The sequence below is a fragment of the Protomyctophum bolini genome, assembly GCF_963924005.1.
Source record: "Protomyctophum bolini genome assembly, chromosome: 23".
NCBI lineage: Eukaryota > Metazoa > Chordata > Actinopteri > Myctophiformes > Myctophidae > Protomyctophum > Protomyctophum bolini.
Genome location: NC_137884.1, coordinates 14657143 through 14675953, shown reverse-complemented (window position 1 = coordinate 14675953; position 18811 = coordinate 14657143). Strand labels below are relative to the sequence as shown.

Genomic DNA, 18811 nt, shown 5'->3' with positions numbered 1-18811 from the left:
CAGTTCCAAGTACACTTCAAACATTAATTGAGGCTTTCAACACAGACACACTTAATCTCTCCCCAGTGGAGGTTGTAACAGTTTGTTGTAACTGGGTTTGTGCCTGGCTTCCTTCATTTACATCTTGCAGTGAGCGACGTCATCGGTACCAGTCGTTCACATAATAAATGTGAACACTCAAAACAAGTACCTGCTAAATACAACTTGGTCACATGATAATATTCAGAATTGACAAGGACCGACCATCAGATGCATGTTCTAATCACTGCGAGGGTTGTATGGTAGCTGGGCAGGTACCACTGGGCCCACGGGCCTCGGAGATAATACTGAATAATGCATCTTCAGAAAAGAACAGATCGTGGGACAGCAAGCATGTCAACATACGCGAGGAGACGGGGCGAAGAAGTACAGCGCCAGTAGGATGAGGTAGACCACCACCAGAGCGGTTCCTGAGGGGACAAAACACAACTGATGGTTACCAAGGTTATTATAGATGACAAAACGTCCAAGACGGGAATGGAAAGAAATAATAAATATAAATATATTCAGTGATCAAAGTCAATCCACCTCCTCAAGCCTCCTCCAGTAGCAGCATTTATGTCTTCACTGTCAGCATGTCATTCAATGCAGGTTCATATGCATGTATGAATCACATTCTTGTAATGTCTTTACCCTGAAAGTAGTCACATTTCCCATCCATGAAGATGTAGTTGGCCAGAATGACGCTGAAGATGCTGGTCCACAGGTGGATGTCACTGAACACCAGCACGAATCCCACGTCCTGCGAAATAAAAGTCAACCCAGTCTGAGACACACTTCTACTAGCAGACCTAAAGCCTGAGTGTTACAAACAGGACGTTGCTTGTTGTACATTGAAAACTTACGTAGATGGAATTGAAGAGGATGAGGAGAGGGATCTGAATCATGCACACCTGCACAGCGATACAGCTGCCCACTTCAAGGCTGAAAACAAAACAAGGTCAAGTGATGGACGTTTATGACAGTCCAAATACGATTTAGTCCAACCTTTTTTAACCAAGTTACATCAATATTGGTGACCTATTGTTGTAGTTACAATAGTTATGCTAGACGTATCTTCCATCAGTGGTAATGTCCTTTTGCTTATATTGGTGGAATCCATTTTGTTTGCATGTGATTATGTGCTAATATCGGAGTGAACTGGGTACAAAACAAAAGCAACAGATACATGTGGACTTACAGTTTATAATGCCCATTTAGGTAGCTAATATACCCACGGTTCTACCTAGCCCCATATGTTCCCTCTCCCTACGCTCATTCTGTAGCTCCGAGATGAGGTCACACACTGGGCCCCTCCCACCGCGTTTCAGAAACGCTTCCATGTTTATCAAGGAAGTGTGCGTGTGCGCGTGCATGTCGAGTGAACTGAAGTCAGTTGGAAATTTCGACCAGGGGAGGCGCTAAAGCTTTTCAACTTCCTTGATAAACATGGAAGCGACTGACAAAATACGGGACGTAAAGGCTCGGTTCAAATCTCTAGTTGGATTTTCTTGGGTGTTGTTATGGTTGAATTAGTGTAAACCCTTCACGTCCCCTTCACGTTTGGATTAATCTTGGCGTCAGGGTAAGAGACTTACATAGCGGAAACTTGCGCCGTTTCTGAAACGCGGTGGGAGGGGCCCAGTGTGTGACCTCATCTCGGAGCTACAGAATGAGCGTAGGGAGAGGGAACATATGGGGCTAGTTCTACCATGGTTCAACATTGCTTAAAGATGTCATTGAAAATTAAAGCTGAATGTATACGCCGGTCTAGCTTGCAGAGAAGATATTTGCTTGGAGATCTGTTTTCGGTAACATCGGTGTACTGTGGAGTATGAATTGGGCCATAAAGGAGCCCTTACCTCAGGCTGATGTTGTTCTGCAGGGCGAACTGGATCCCGTTGACCATCTCAGGGAGCTCAGGGACCATGGCCAGAACCGTGACACCGATGAAGTACTGAAGACATCATTTAGTTAAGACAGCTTGCATCAAGCCTTGCAAAAACACATTGTGGCTGCCAATTCATTCATGTAAACAAGGTATACTTGAAACATATTAAAGTGATCCTCATGACTGGGTTTGTTAGATACTGTCTCTTCTTTCCTTTTCTCTATTGAGAAAATAAGAGTTGCATACACGTTACAAAAATAATAATCAGACCAATATTGGGGGGGGGGGGGGGGGACGACGACACAGAGTAATGTCACAGCAGATTATCTTCCACATCAAAGGAAGCTCTGGTAAGGCCGGCAGTGTCGGTAGGCCAATCGGAGGCAGGCGGGGCGTTATCAAGTCTATGCTCGGACGTAGAAAAGATATACGCCTTGCTTATCAGTCGATGTAGAGTACCAATCCGATGCTAGTGTGTTATTTAAACAAGTCTAGGACAGTGGTACTCAAAGTGTGTGACGGTCAACATGCGATAACTTACATGGCATCAGAATGTCAGACATACTCGCCGATAGTATAATTTTAGGCAGAATCGTCAGCTTTTCCGGAATAACTGTATTTTTTTGCATGTGTACCTGGTTAATGGTGGAGTGAGTCAGGATGGGCTGGATGTTCTCCGTGGTGAGGTCAGCGCACGCAGCCATCAGCAGCGTGGCTATGATCAGCACACCTAGCGCTCTCCACCGAGACCAGTGGACAACATGGTGACCTGCTGGCAAACACACACACACACACACACAATGATGGCAGGAAATATGTACTCCCATGTCCATCGCAACCACGCCTTGTTAGCTAGGACATTTGTTAAGACAATAGACTCTTGGTTAGTCATCATGTTTTGTTATTTTCTTTAACTGTAGTTTATTATATTGTGGCAATTTGTGGGCAACCAACACCGTCCTGTGTGATATGAATTGGTCTTTAGGTCAGTGTTGCCATGTCTGCTAATTATAAGTGACTTTGGGCTTGTTTTTCTGTAAATTCGCTTGTAAATATTGTTTGTGCCATGAGTTTCTTGGGTCAATTTCTTTCTTAAAATTTTATCCCACGATTTTGTAACCCATTTTTTTACCCCTGTGTCAATTAGCTAATGTGATCCTGGGCTCTACACACCCTCCGCCAACCTGGGGAGAGCAACGGACTTGAACTCATGCTTCCTTCATGCCATTCCTTCACGGGCTTCTTTCTAAAGTGTAGTTATTCGGGCTTGCTTCCATTTTCTTTGTTACCATTTAAACCAGTTCTCAAACATTTCCAAGGCCCAAATGAATGCATTTCTCTGCATATAGTATTTCTCTAGGACTATTTTCCTTTTCAAATATTTCACTCTTCAAGATCTTTTTGAAAACAGTATCGCTCATGTAGACTAGTCGCTTCTTTTTGGGCTTTTTTATAGACCTGGCTCTCACAAAATCCAGAAACAAGATGTTTAAGGTCCACTCACCCTCCTTCCTATCACATGCTTGCATGCAGGAACACAAACTCACAAGCAGCACATGCATGGAGTAAAGTTGATTCCTTGCTCCGAGACAGACATGCACATGTGCATGCACTGCATGCACGCACACACCCCCTCCACACACCTGTTCCATGGCTGGTACTGGCAGTAGTAACTGCACCATTAATGCTCGTGTTGTCTGTCTTCAGATGGTCAGTGGTAACCGTGACGTTTGTTGTCGTACTCGTACCCTCTTTTGGGTACTGACCCTGACCTTGACCTTGACCTCCTTGGCCGTCGCTGATGTGGATGTCGTAGATGTGGGAGTGGGTCTTCAGAGTGAAGATGAGGCCGATCAGGTACGCAGCAGGTAACAAAACGGAGATGGTGTAGACCAACGGCCTGGAGGAACACAAGAGATGTTGACTAGAGATGCACCGATACCTGGAGGACAAGCACTTAATGGACAGGATACCACTGATGTGGTTGACTGTATACCATCTTCACTTCAGATGATGTCGTTTTCCATGAGTATTTCATCATCTTACTATTTATTTTTATATATATTTTTTAGGGCTGCGAATCTTTAGGTGTCCCACGATTCGATTCGATTCCGATTCTTGGGGTGACGATTCGATTCAAAAACGATCTTTTCGATTTTTCCGATTCTCGATTCAAAAAAGATTTTTTTCGATTCTAAAGCAGTTTATTTTATTTTATTAAAAACAATTAAATAGAATTTTAGCATGATCTACTCCAGTCTTCTGGCATGAAAGCAGAGTACATTTAGTAAAAAGCTTGTATAATTGTAAAGGTTTTATCAACTGAATGATTTAAACACACAAAGGTTAAATCCAAGAGTAAGAACATGTCTCATGTATTTAGCTTGCACAAATTTGAACCAGTACAAAAGTTACAAAATCTCTTCTCACTCAATACCAGAACAATACATTAGTATTAAAACAGGTGAAAAATAAATACAATTGGCAGGCTTAGCTTAGCTGGTAGTAAATGCACTATGCAGAAACCCAGGCCATAATGCATTGCATGCACAGGTACATTTGTGGGAAAAAAAAAAGTTTTTTTTTTCTTTTTTAAATCGATTTTTGGAAAATGAGAATCGATTCTGAATCGGACAGCATTAGAATCGCGATTCTAACTCGAATCGATTTTTTTTGACAGGCCTAATATTTTTTATCCCACGATTTTGTAACCCATTTTTCACCTCTGTGTCAATCATCTACTGTGATCCTGGGCTCTACACACCCTCCGCCAACCTGGGGAGAGCAACGGACTTAACTCATGCTCCCTTCATGCCTGAGTGTCCAAGTTGCTCCTTTACACCTGACAGGGGGGAGTTTCCATGGTTGGACGTAGCGCGTGGAAGGAACACGTTATTCCAACCAGTTCCTTTCCCCTCCATCAGGCGCCCCGGCTGGCCAGGGGGAGGCAGTTTAGAGACCAGGATTACTGCATGTTTTTGTGAGGGTACCTACCCTAGGGGACACGGGGAGAACATGCAAAGTTGCAAACTCCACACAGAAAGGCCCTTTCGCCAACCACTATTTATTTTCTATAGTATGTGATGTCACCCAGTATGGGTGGGAGGGACTGAGGGTTTTCTTTCTATTTTTTTCTTTCCTCCTTTTTGTTTTTCATAAAATAAAAAATGTATACTGTATCATGCCAAATATATAACAATTTATAACCCGTTCTTAATAAAACCGTAGTTGACCAAAAAGAAAAAAAGAGATGTACCGGTACCATTTATTCCTTCCCACAATACCCATAACTTGCATATTGGGCGATACGGAGTACGGATCCGATAACCATTTTGTAATTAACAATCAGTATCTCTCAAAGTAGTTCTCAGGGTTCCTTGATGGGGTTCTAAAGGGACCCTTACAGGTCTATAACTCTGTGGGCTGTATTTTGCGTGTCTTAAGTACCAGGTCTTATTACCTAACTTGAGTAAACTAAAGACCTGGAGGCGTGATCAATGCTCTTGGCCACTCAGCCAAATGGCATTGATCACGCCTCCAGGTCTTTAGTGGAGGTCTTACGGCTCAAATGGAGCCGTAAGGTTCCACTTGGTTCCATTTGTACACTAAGATTTATGGGGGTCCTTCAAATTAAAAAAAGGTTTTAGAACCACCAATCTAGGTATATATAGTTAAAGTGCAGCTCCAAGTTAATACAATTATTATGTAGATTACAGTAAGAGTATAAAACAGTAATCAATTCAAAACATTACTGTATCGGCAGCTTCGGAAAACAACTATTTGAACCAATATTTTCTTCTTCTCCTCCAAGAGCTGACATCTGATCTTATAGCAGTACAAACTCTATGATAGAGAACATTAGTCAAAGTGATGACATCTTTCTAGAAGTACTTACTCTATGTGAGATAGAACCCATGGCTGGCTGGCTTGAGTCTGTTAACAAAAACAAAAGTACACATACCGGTAGTAATCATACAAGTCATGCAGCCAAGCTTCAGAATTTAAAGGAAAGACTATTCCTCTGAAATAATATGTGGACTGTGATAGACAGTCATGCAGGTATAATCTTAAGTGAGAGAACAACTATTTTGAACCAAAAGTCAAAGCTATGGAACAGAATGCAAACGCAGCATTTATAAATAAAACCATTGTTCTAAAAAAAATTATCTGCTCATCTTATTGCCTGTGTGTGTGTGTGTGTGTGTGTGTGTGTGTGTGTGTGTGTGTGTGTGTGGAATACAAGGAATGATGTGCTCAACTAAACCGTTATGTAGTTTAATATTTTTTTAGCTGCCTTTCTGCCATACATTTCTATGGCAAAGATGCGCAGGAGGGAGCGCTGCCATTCCCAGCGCTGTTTCAGCATTCTGAGCATCCAGCATTTTTTTTGTGGGAGCGCCCAAGTATTAACTGGTTCCAACTTTTGGTGAAGAGTGCCGTTCAACAATGTCACGTTTTATCATGGTAGCTGTGGCTGCTCAACAACCTGCTGATAACCTGCTCAACCTGACTTTGTATAATTACTGCAACAAGTCCATGTTTAACATAATTTCAGCAAGGTTATTTTGCGCTAATAAGTTTAGCACAGTTTCCTGGTAAGGACACGCTGTGATGACACCGTACCATGACATAGAGACAGTTCTCCCGGTAGCCTACCATGTCATAGTGACAGTCCTTGCACATAAAGGGCGCCGTGGTGTTTCCAGGAACACTAGAACATTCATCACAGATCAGATTACCGTAGGTCTTGGAGAACAGAGTGGGAGCAAACACACCTAGAGAAAAACAGCTGCATTAAAAACACAGCAGGTAGAACAACACAGAGAAAAACAGCTGCATTAATAAAAACACAGCAGGTAGAACAACACAGAGAAAAACAGCTGCATTAAAAACACACAGCAGGTAGAAAACATAACTAGAGAAAATTACGGTAACGGATATTACAAAAGAAAATAGTCTGCACACTGGTACTGCTGAAAAAGCTCTGCTCTATTGTTATTGCATAGTCAATTTTGATTGATCAAAGCATTTTGACGCAATAAAAATACAGCGAAGCTTTTTCAGCATTAACTTTTTATTTTGTGACACTGCTGCTTGCCTTGCACCTGGGCTACGGATGTGCGACAGTGCGCGCACTACCTTTCTCATAACATCTAGCTATTAAACATACATGGAGAAAGACAACATTAAGGCAATATCATGGTTAGGTTTAAATATACCTTAAGACAACATTACACATCATCAAACACACCTAGCGAAACAAACATAATCTAACAACATTTAACACACTTAGAGAAAACAAAACTACACAATATGGCTGTAACATATGGCTTCAGAACTGCACATACCTGTGGTGGCAATATAGGTTGAGAACATACTGTATACCTCCTATAGATCTGTTGGTGGCATTATAATTTATAGAGAATATGCATACATACCTTGTATAGATAGCACATGAGATGTACGTACATACCTCCTATAGATATGAAGAGTAACGCTGAGCTCACACCAGCTGAGCGGCTGTTGAAGCGTTGCTCTCTGTGTTTAATGCCCCCAATGATCATACAGATCCCCTGGACACACACACACACACACACACACACACACACAGTCGACATGGAGAGAGTATGAGAGAACAGAAATCCTATCAAAAACAATTCTGCTCAGGAAACAAGACAGGCACCACTAGCTGGAAGCCATATTACTAACCCAAATGGTATACTGTGTCATTATATACAGTCTACAGTACTCAACAAATGCATCTTTGATCATTTATACCCTTCAATGTAGCATTGTCGTCTCTGCCCGTCATTGCTAGTCAGCACTGCAGCCATACATAGCAGAGATGTGAATTTGTAAAATGCTGCGATTAAATTCAGTCAGACAATCTTCTTGCCATTTCCAGTCCCAATGTCATCATGATCTAAAGTTTTAAACAGCACTGAAGAACACAGAAGTACCACCCAGTAGAGAGCCAAACAGCTCTACAGGTTTCTGCTCCAGTACCACTAACAAAGTGTAATGCAGTGTTGAGGATACCCACAGGGATGAAGAGGATACAGCCCAATAGGGTTCCAGTGAGTGCAGACTTGACAATCTCTTCGTAGCACTTGGAGCCCTGGCTTTGGCCCTGCAGGAGAGCCGTGATGTAGAAGGTCATCTCTGTGATGGAACCAAAGGTAGCGTTGACCACTGCCCCCACGGCGAAGTTACTCTGTGCAGAAAGGCTAGAAAACACAGAAAAAACAAAAAATGTCTTAAGGTGTTGTGTCATCACGAGCACATGAGAAGTTTAATCCATGTGTTCTGTTGTCGTACAGCACACATGCACTCGCACAAAATATCATGGATGACACATCTGACCAGATCACCTTTTAAAATATGAAGGATGACACCTCTGACCATATCACTTATTCCGCACATGTCTGTAGACCAGTGCCTATGGTTTTTACCCCCACTGAACTCTTAAAATAATGTGCATGTCTTTGTAATGAGGGGTTTATTCACTGCAGCCTTACTAGAACACCCCTCACAATTTAGTTGTAGATGAATTGCTGGTTACCGATCTGCTATTATTGAAAACCTTTGAAAAGATCTTGAAAAATTGATACATTTTGAATTATGGAAAACAAATCTCTTTCCGGGGTCCCTGGCACAAAGTATCTTCAGAAGGTGGTCCGCAGTCAAAAACATGTGTGAGTACTTGATATGAACATTTTTGAGAATCACTGACTTCGATCAATTAGCTTAACCTTTTTCTTAATAATATGAATTTATATAGCGCCTTTCAAAAACCCAAGGACGCTTTACAATTACAAAAATTGCTGGGGAGAGAAGTTCCCATTAATCAGAGAAAGAAATACAAGCTTGCAGTTTGAGGTGGCAGAGGGAGCACATCAAGGCCCTTACATGCCTGTCCCACTGCCCACCACTGGGGGGCACCACAGGCCTATTATGACCGGTAGACCAGACAAACTTGTAAACCCAACAGTTTTCTGAAAAAGTATTGGTTCTCAAACTTTTTCCATCTCAAGGACCGTCAAAAAATGTATTTTGCCACGGACCTCCATCTCAATATTTTGTTCCAGGGACCCCCTGGAACGATTTTAGGTAAAACGTCACAATGTGATGCCTTGTGAGAAAAGAAATAGATAAGATAATTTCCATTATTTTAAATAACATTGTCGTCTAGATTAGAACTGTCCAAAAATCTGGTATCAGTACTCAGGCTCTAGTGGTGATGAGAATGGCAACCTGGCAATGCCCATTCCAATGAAGTAGGAAAGATTTTACGTGGCAATGCCCATTCCAATGAAGTAGGAAAGATTTTACCTGGCAATGCCCATTCCAATGAAGTAGGAAAGATTTTACCTGGCAATGCCCATTCCAATGAAGTACTAAAGATTTTACCTGGCAATGCCCATTCCAATGAAGTAAGAAAGATGTTACCTGGCAATGCCCATTCCAATGAAGTAAGAAAGATTTTACCTGGCAATGCCCATTCCAATGAAGTAAGAAAGATGTTACCTGGCAATGCCCATTCCAATGAAGTAAGAAAGATTTTACCTGGCAATGCCCATTCCAATGAAGTAAGAAAGATGTTACCTGGCAATGCCCATTCCAATGAAGTAAGAAAGATTTTACCTGGCAATGCCCATTCCAATGAAGTAAGAAAGATTGTACCTGGCAATGCCCATTCCAATGAAGTAAGAAAGGGGGATGATGGAGGAGATGGCTGTGGCAAACTTCACCTCTGGACTCGTATAGATATTGGCACGATCCATGTAGCCAATTATAAGTGTCACCAGTACCAGAAGAAGCATGTCTGCAGGACAGTGGAGTTATGGACTAAACTAAAGGAAGAACCACCATGAGCTTTGAAATGAGCCCATATCAATTTAAAAGGATACTGAGAGCAAACATGTGGATTCCCTGAAGAGTGTATTTGTAATAGTACACATTAAAGGCGCGATAGCAGCACAGGATCACTTTTGTCTCACATCCACGGAGCTGCAAAAAATGAAAACAAAAAACAAAGGAAAACATGACACTCATTTTACAGATTGAAAACATGACACTTTAAACTACCTCCCCCTGGCCAGCCACGGCGCCTGATGGAGGGGAAAGGAACTGGTCGGAATAACGTGTTCCTTCCACTCGCTACGCCCCGGCCTGGGAAACTCTCCCCTGTCAGGTTAAAAGCAGCAGCTTGGACTACTCATGCATAGAAGGACGCATGAGGTCAGTCCGCTGCCCCCCCCCCCAGGTTAGCAGAGGAAGTGTAGCGCCCAGGATTACATTAGATCACATTTTTCAAGAAAAGAAAAAAAAATGGGTTGGCCCTGGCCACTTTCAAATAGTAAAAATAAAAGGAGAGCTATTGTTCACATTCTTTTGCCCCGATAAGTGTACATATTTCAGGAAAGCAACACATACGTTTTTGGGCGTATGGATGTGGATGTCTTCCGGGGGCATGAGGAGCACGGTGCCCAGGATGCGGGCATTCATCTTGGCGACAGGGATGGTGAAGACCATGAGCCAGGAGATGATGCACACCAGAGAGTGGACCAGAACCAGGACCGGATAGCCAGACAGCAGCCACACCAAGGTACTGACCCGCAACTGAATGGATGACAGCTGCATTAGTTTTTAAACTTTTGCTCTTACCTGAAGTTACATCCAGGCATCAGTAAAGGTTCCATCTCTGTATAGAGAACAGACTGAGGCTGATTCTAACAACACTGTCTAAATCTGGAAACTTTGAAATCTTGATTCAATATATTCATTTATTTTAAATCATGTTGCTATATAACGTTGTCGGGTGGAAGCCTTGTATGTCCAAAACGGTTACTTTATTATTTTAAAACGATTTAAAATAGTGAGAATAGCTGATCTACAAGTTGTGTGCTTGTAGATCGTCTATTTTCACTATTTGTGCCATCACTCTTGTTGCGAACAAAGGTCGCATTTACTAGGAAATACTCGCATCTGTCACACCACCATATATGGTTGCCAATCCATCCATGCCTTGTGACATCATGGAGACCCATAGATCTCCATAATATGGATCTGACCACATGACATCATGGAGACCCTTAACGCCTCCATCTATGGTCACACCTCATGACATGTCACGCCACCATATATGGCCATCTCCATACATGAAGATCACGACACTGACCTCATCTAACCCTGGATAACCATACGTGGAGAAGACTGGATCTTCACCTAGATCTGCATATATGGAGCCGGCCAGCAACTCTTGTTGATCTGACCTCATCAAACCCTGTACACTCCATATATGGCCAGTGACTGTGATGATATATAGTAACAACTAAAATCACACAGATGCTTTGCCGGATTGAAAGGTATAACATTGTATACGACTATACGTATAGGCTTTCCAGGTCTTAACGGGTTAAGCCAAATGTTCTGGGAAAGCATTACTACATCGTGATGGTTTTCCCTCACCCAATGATCGGAGAACTTCTTTTCCTGCGGTGGCAGACAGGTGGGGACAAGGATTTCTATTGGGACAGCGAGCTCCTCCAGGGGGGCAGGTGAAGACACCGAGACTGGCGTGGAGTCCTTCACCCTGCCGAGCTCTTCTCGGTCTTCAGTGTCCACCTCCTCTTCCTCCTGGATCGTACCACTGTTTGGAAACTCCTGTCCACACAAGTACCAGAAGAGAAACAAAACGATAAGATTTAAATTGTGCCGTCTGACATAAACCCCTCATCTCCATATTCAAACTTTTTTTGTGTGTAGATTAACACCCTACTTGATCATACTACAGCGTCACACTACTAAAGCATCAAAAGTAATAGATCCACAAGCTCGAAACAATGGGCGCGTTTGGAAATACCGTACCGGAGCGAACTCGCCCATTAGTTTGCGTCGCACAGTGCACTATTTCCAAACGCGCCCACTATTTTTGAATTTGAATCCTGAAAAGTAACAATTTTGGACATATGATGTTTCCACCCGACAAGTCGATATTCCGGATAATCTGTCAATCCCAAATACAGTCTACTAATCTCCCTGAATACCTAGATAATATTTTCGCATTTATTTTTTCATAATAAAAATAAGGCAGTTGAAGACTCAAGCTGCATTTCAAGCTTGCTACTTTTGATGCTTTTGTGTGATGCTGTAGTATGATCAAGTAGGGCATTAATTTACACAAAAAAAAGGACTATGGACTCTATAATCTTACCCTCTGTATGGACTTCCCAAATGGCCATATAAAGTAAAAGGTCAACTTCCAACACAATTTCCCTGGGAAAGAAATAAGGGGGGAAAAAAGCATAATTATTAATTTTATTTCATTCATAAATTATTTAATTTACTATGACAACCTGTATTTCCCGTTTGTTTGTTCGTTGCGTCACCCATGCCTCCATATATGGTCACGCCACGTGACATAACGCCCCCATATATGTTCACACCTCGTGACATAACGCCCCCATATATGGTCACGCCTCGTGACATCATGGAGACCCTTAGATCTCCATATATGGTTGTTGTCCAAACACTGGTTGACGCGACTTAGACTTCCAAATGAATAATAATAATAATAATTGGTACAACACATGGATCTCCATATATGAAGATCACAACACTGACCTCATCAAACCCTGGATTATGGATAGCCATACATGGAGAAGACTGGATCATCACCTACATCTGCATATATGGAGCCGGCCAACAATTCTACATCTGACCTCCTGACACCAGATTAATAGCGCTGTTGTAATAGCTCTGTTGTTTCAGGCCTAAAGAAAATCCATATTGGGCATAACAGGGATTGTATTAGGGCATCGGCTGGGAATGCCCATATTATGGAGATGCCTGATGTCATCAATATTAAGCCCATATATGGGAATGTCAATATGGCCATATCGTGACAGTCTAATGATAACCAGTGTGGTTGCCGCAATGCGAGTCACACTGGCAAATGAACCAAGTTGGTACAACACATGGATCTCTATATGGAGCCGACTGAATCTCCATATATGAAGATCACACTGACCTCATCAAACCCTGGATAGCCATACTAGATCTACATATATGGAGCCGGCCAGCAACTCTACATCTGACCTCACAGACACCAGATTAATTGTTTAACTCCTGCTTCTCAACTGTGCCGTATTAAGAAGATCTGTTGTTTCAGTGAGACCTCGCCCGTGTTGTGAGCTTGTAGATCGGCTATTGCCTATTTATGCCATTTCTTACATTTAAGTATAAATGTCCTTAAATGTCCTAGATTGCTTTTAAATTACACAGCGGTATTGGATCAATACTACACAGTATCGACCGATACGCAACTTGTTGGTATCACTATTAGTATCGGGAACGAAAGAGGTTCATCGGTACATCTCTAGTGTAAACATAACGTTACCGTAAGGAGCTCCGCAGACGGTCAGGAACATCAGAGGGCAAAGAAGCAAGTAGAACAGGGAGACCCACCATCCAAATAAGAACACATAGACTATGTTTCCAAAGGTTACCACAGAACCTGTAAATACAAATTATGAATGCATATTAAAAAAGGTAGGCCAAGTGATTTTCTTTGGTTAAAATAAGTGTTAAATAGCTCTATATTCTAATAGTAGGCCTACTCATTGCTACAGAGTGTTTGTTCAGTAGCAGGAGTCTCCCTGTCTCTCCAGCTCTTTATTAAACAGAAATTTATTTTTCAGAGCATCCGCCTGCTTGTTCAGGGGATCTAAATTAAAATGTCTCAAGAGCACGGGGGGGGGACAAAATACAACCACCCCAATTGTAGAAGTTATATTGTATACTCTACATTTAACAAACTCTACCATACAGATTGCATATTGTATTAACATACTGTACAATACTTGGACTGAAATATTGTATCATTTATTGTATACGTTATCAACATAGTCTACCATAAAGATTGTCAGATTGTATAAGTTATATGTATTATTAGGCTAACATACTCTACGACAACAGATTGGACAACATTATTGTATTCATAAAAGAAAAGTAGTGCCGCTTTAAGAAAAATAAAAAAGGAATAAAGGAGGCCAGGATGGACCTGCTTGAGGTTTCACCATGGTCAGGTCACAGTAGAGTGCTTTGACCACATCCGACCGGTTCTCCATGGGTATTTCAGTCACATAACCCTTCCACTTCCTGAAACCAAACTGGAGGAAAACAAAGTTCAGACATGTAAAGGAAGACAGTACCCCGACTAGGGCTGGGATTCTTTGCTGCTCTCACTATCCTCTGGACTGGAGGGACTTGCATCAGCAGCTGTACACCACCTCCCCAGCATCCATCTGTGGGCGCTGTTTCTTTATATTCCCCCTTTTAGGTCTTAAGTAATTCCCTGTAATATCCATTTGGCATATAACTTAATACATTTTTCATGCTTAAGGCCAATTCAGACTCCTCCTGACATCAGAAAGGCTTTCCGAACTATAGTTTTGAGTCAGGACATCAATTCTAGAGCACTGGTTCTCAACCTTTTCAGGCCGTGACCCCACAAGATAAATCATATTTGAACTGGGGAACTGGGAATAGCCGAACTACAATCTCATGCCACGTTTGTGAGCTTGTAGATCAGCTATTTTCAAAAGTTGTGCCTTCCTTATATTATTTGACAATTTGGCCAATGTTAGGCCAGTTTTTATAGTATCGTTTGTTGATTTGTTTTGATGTTGTAATGGTCTTTTTTCCCTTAAAAGATAGTCAAAAAGTTATTAATGTCCTTACATTGTCACTTTACCATCTTCCGGTTTTATTACAAAACATACATGAACCACTTCGTTGTGAGCTTGTACAGTAGATCTGCTATTTAATTCTGCATATAGAGTACTTTAAGTATATTTTGATGCCAATCATGCATTTGTACTTTTATTCAAGTACATTGACTTTCACTTTCACACAATTTCTACATTAGTACTTTTACGACATTGGGAGTACTTTTTTCCAACACTGACGACATCAACATTGTACAGTTACCTTGTAGTTATTGGCCTCTCTCATGGCCTCCACCTCATTCTCAGCTCTGATGGTGGTCTTGGAGGTGCCTTCATGCCAGCCCTCCTCAGCATATTGTGACGGCGTGGAGCGGTCCGACGTCCTAGACCTAGACTGACCTGACCTAGATTGACCTGGAAAGGACGTCAAATCACAGAAATAACACATTTTCCAAGTAGGGCCGGGCTATGAACATATCCATATTATATCCAGTTTATCCACTGTATATCGCAGTGGTTCTCAAACCTTTTCCAAGTCAAGAACCCCCTAATTGGCCGCGGACCCCCCATCTGAAAAGGTTTCACGGCAGGGATGCCCAGAAGAGATTTGTTTAATTCAAAAAGTTTTCAAAAATAGCAGCTGTACAAGCTCGCAGCACTGCACAAAGTGACACGCTTTGATCTTGTAGATCTATTATTTTTGGATAGCCAACATAAATGAATAAAGCGGTTAAAATGAACTAATGAAGCCTGTCGTTAGTTTATACAGGCACACGTTGCCTCAGCTGTAATCAGCAGTCAGTCAACTGATTGGATCAATCAGCCTAGCATCCTATTTGTCATTCACATCTCAGCTGATCATTACGTCACACTTCCATAATCAAACCTCATTCCCTCAACAAGGCGGTCCCTTTAAATACGGCACGGCACTCAGTGTACCCACTACCCAGACAGTAGCATCAAGATGCCGCCTAGAGCAGGCGTCTCTTCCGTGTTTTAAAAACAGCTGGTGGATGGAAACGCTTGCGTGCGGCTGCTACTTCGTGTGTCGGCAAAAGACACTCACTGACAGTCACTGCTTCACAAATAGCTCTGCTTCCATTGCTTCACAGACACTGCTGCTTATTTGTTTATTTGAAAAGGATCCCCATTAGCTGATGCCATGGCAGTCAGCTAGTCTTCCTGGGGTCCACACAAAACATATTACAAAACACATTAAAAAAAAGAAAGAAAACTAAAACATGAATTGCATTAATTCAGTTCATCAATATCAGTAAAACCTAAAGCCTAAACCTATCCTTATTCCTAGCCTCAGTAAAGCTATGCCTAAACCTAACCTCAATAAAACTATACCTAAACGTACCCTTTCCTAACCTCAGTAAAACTATGCCTAAACCAAATGAATACAAGAACCACTGGGGCGAGCGGTCCGACAGGCCTCCATACAAGACAGAAGCAGGACTGCGGTGTTGACCAGTCTCACCTCGGGGTACAGCCAGCAGAGCTTTAGGTGAATAGGCGCAGTAGTGGTGCCCAGGGTCGGGGGATGGCGTCTCCGCTACAGTCAGGTGCCGTGGGAACCGTTGCTGCTGATCAGGCTCCCCATGGTGCCCTGCCACCAAGAATCAAGGTTTATTTTTCAATTTCACTCGTTCAATAGTTAAATGTTGGCAGGATATGTTCCGCAACTCTGAAGAAGACTGTGCTTTCACAGTACAATGCAATATATCCAGATAATAAATCATCATCATAGTGAGAATAAGAAAATATAGATATGATTAAAAAGCAGGCAGATCTTGTGGTGGAAAGTCAGGCAGCACCAGTGGTGTACATTTAGTTTTAAGCCATATTATCTTTCAGCCTTTTGAAAATAGATCTACTCACAATTGAGCATGTGATCGACTATTTTCAAAAGATTTTGAACATTTTGAACTTGTGAAATGGGACATTCAGCACAATGAATACTTTTCAGTATTACTGAACAAAATGTAGCCAGTGCCAAACTTTAATTTGTACAGACTCAAAAAGTTCTTTGTTGGCAAGTGGACATCAGACCTCACAGACCACACACAAAGATAATAAAAACCAAAGTGCTGTAGTGATGAGTTGACTATACACGCAGGTATTGTGAGGTTGTCACCCGATACTCCATAACGGTCCTGGTAAAACATCTGTGACTAACATGAATCTGCTGATGGTCATATGGAATGTAGCCTCCTGTCAGTCTGTGACGGACCACATTAATGCTTTAAAAACACTGGTGCTACAATTTACAATTTTTACAAGTACAAATAGCCTATCTACCAGTGCCCCCCACCTGAAAATTGAATAATATTAGCCTATTATTATTCAAGACCCCACTTGGACTGTACATTAATCAGTGAGTGTTTCACATGAGTACTCTGGAGTAGCCTACATCTCTTCTTCATGTATGATTGCATCTGTTTCAACAGATAGGAGTTCATGTAATTGCCCCGTGATGTATCCAGTATCCACAGGGACATGTAATTTAAATGAACACTCCAACAAAAACACATTTTTGAAAGAGTATGAACCCTTTTGATCTGGAGCGGAGTGGAATAGTAAGATTACTCTGATCTGGAGGAGGCAGAGGGGCACATATAGCCATTGAACACTGAACATTGAATCGCATAGGCCTACAGGTGATTTTAATTAATCCTGATTAAACAGTAACAAACACTCACGTGTGCAGAAACATGGAAAAACACGTTTAAAACGTTATAACATATCCTAAAGAAGTTGAGGTTAATACATGTCCCACGTTTATAGTCTTGTAAAAACAGCAACATTTCAGGGTTATATGTCTAATTGTCTATAAACTCACCTGAAGTGCCTGGCGTGGATCTTTTTCGGACGTTTTCAGCATCACTCGGTGCAAGTAAAGGTTTATTTTGAGACATGTTTAATTAGTTTCATTTAGTTTTATCTTCCCAGAACAGAACCTCTGTTGCTTCAAGTTGCCTCACACTGTCGCGCTCCTGCTCTCAGCTGGTTAATTACTTTGACATCCATCTACTGGCTGGGACTGCATGATGCATTCTGGGAAATGTAGGCAGTCTGGCATTATTGTCTCCACCAGGCCGAAGGCATGGGGAGAGAGTAAAGCCTTGAAGTTGTCGCTCAAAATTCCCACATGGGGAAAGCCCCCATATATTGTGCCCAGGTCTCGTGATAGGTTCACTATGACATAGGTCTTTGTTTTGACATCACTATGAAATCATCAGGGATGATAGTAAATCAGGGATCGATATCATAGTAAATGCGACCTGTTGTCACAATTACATTGTAATTGTATTACACATCTGACCTCAAACCCTTAGATCTCCATATATGGTTATATGTCAGAACCTGTTCTAACATTCCATATATTGATCCTTCCCCATCCATCCTTCATCTTCGATGTCTCCCTTTTGACTGATACCTGTCCATTCAAACTCTAGACAAAGTTATTATTGCAGCAGCGCCAGCAGCCGGCGAAAACTAGAGCCCTACCTGGGACCTCCTCAAACCCGATACACTCAAGAGAATGTGCCCGCTACCACCCTTAGATCTCCATATACTGTATGGAGCTGACCTGTTCTGACATTCCATATGTTGATCTGACCTCATCAAACCCTGTACACTCAAGACATGCTCCTTAAGTCCTTATATAGTAGGCTATCATTCACTATGGAGCCATTACTACATCAAACGGACCATTCAGACTATCTTTGATACAGTTGTAAGTTTGTGAAACATTTTAATTTCCTGCATTTGTCCATTAGGCTACATATTATTTTGTGGGTCCTCGACAAAGTTTGAGTGTTTTTAGTTCTATAGCCCACAAATACAGTAGCATTTCCAGTTTCAATAGGATAACATTATGATAGAGGTGACATACTATGACATTTTACTAGGCTAGTGACAGACCGGATTTTTAGGAATTCAAAATCCTATAGGATTCTATTGGAACATCGTAAAACTCCAACTGGATTCTTATAGGAATTCAAAATCCTAAAGGATTCTATTAGAACATCAGAAAACTCCTACTGGATTCTTATTGGAAGTCAGAATCCTATTGATATTCTATTGGAAGTTGGAACATTTGAAAACCTTGACTAGGGCTCTTCCCAATAAGGCAACAGCAGCAGTCTACACTCATATTAGGCCT

The 18811-nt window shown here is 41.7% G+C and overlaps 1 protein-coding gene across 1 annotated transcript; it reads right to left on the bottom strand.

The window, feature by feature from the left end:
• Positions 1 to 363: 363 nt before the first annotated feature.
• Positions 364 to 17069, bottom strand: cax1 (cation/H+ exchanger protein 1; the record flags this gene model as incomplete). Its single annotated transcript, XM_080757046.1, has 20 exons — positions 364 to 449; positions 673 to 781; positions 885 to 963; positions 1881 to 1975; positions 2545 to 2678; positions 3682 to 3809; positions 5805 to 5842; positions 6533 to 6684; positions 7383 to 7482; positions 7953 to 8136; positions 9593 to 9734; positions 9820 to 9919; positions 10346 to 10531; positions 11381 to 11575; positions 12126 to 12187; positions 13311 to 13427; positions 13974 to 14082; positions 14903 to 15054; positions 16124 to 16252; positions 17057 to 17069. The coding sequence occupies 20 exons, from the start codon at positions 17067 to 17069 to the stop codon at positions 376 to 378; spliced, it is 2298 nt and encodes a 765-aa protein (XP_080613172.1). The 3' UTR covers positions 364 to 375.
• Positions 17070 to 18811: the final 1742 nt, after the last annotated feature.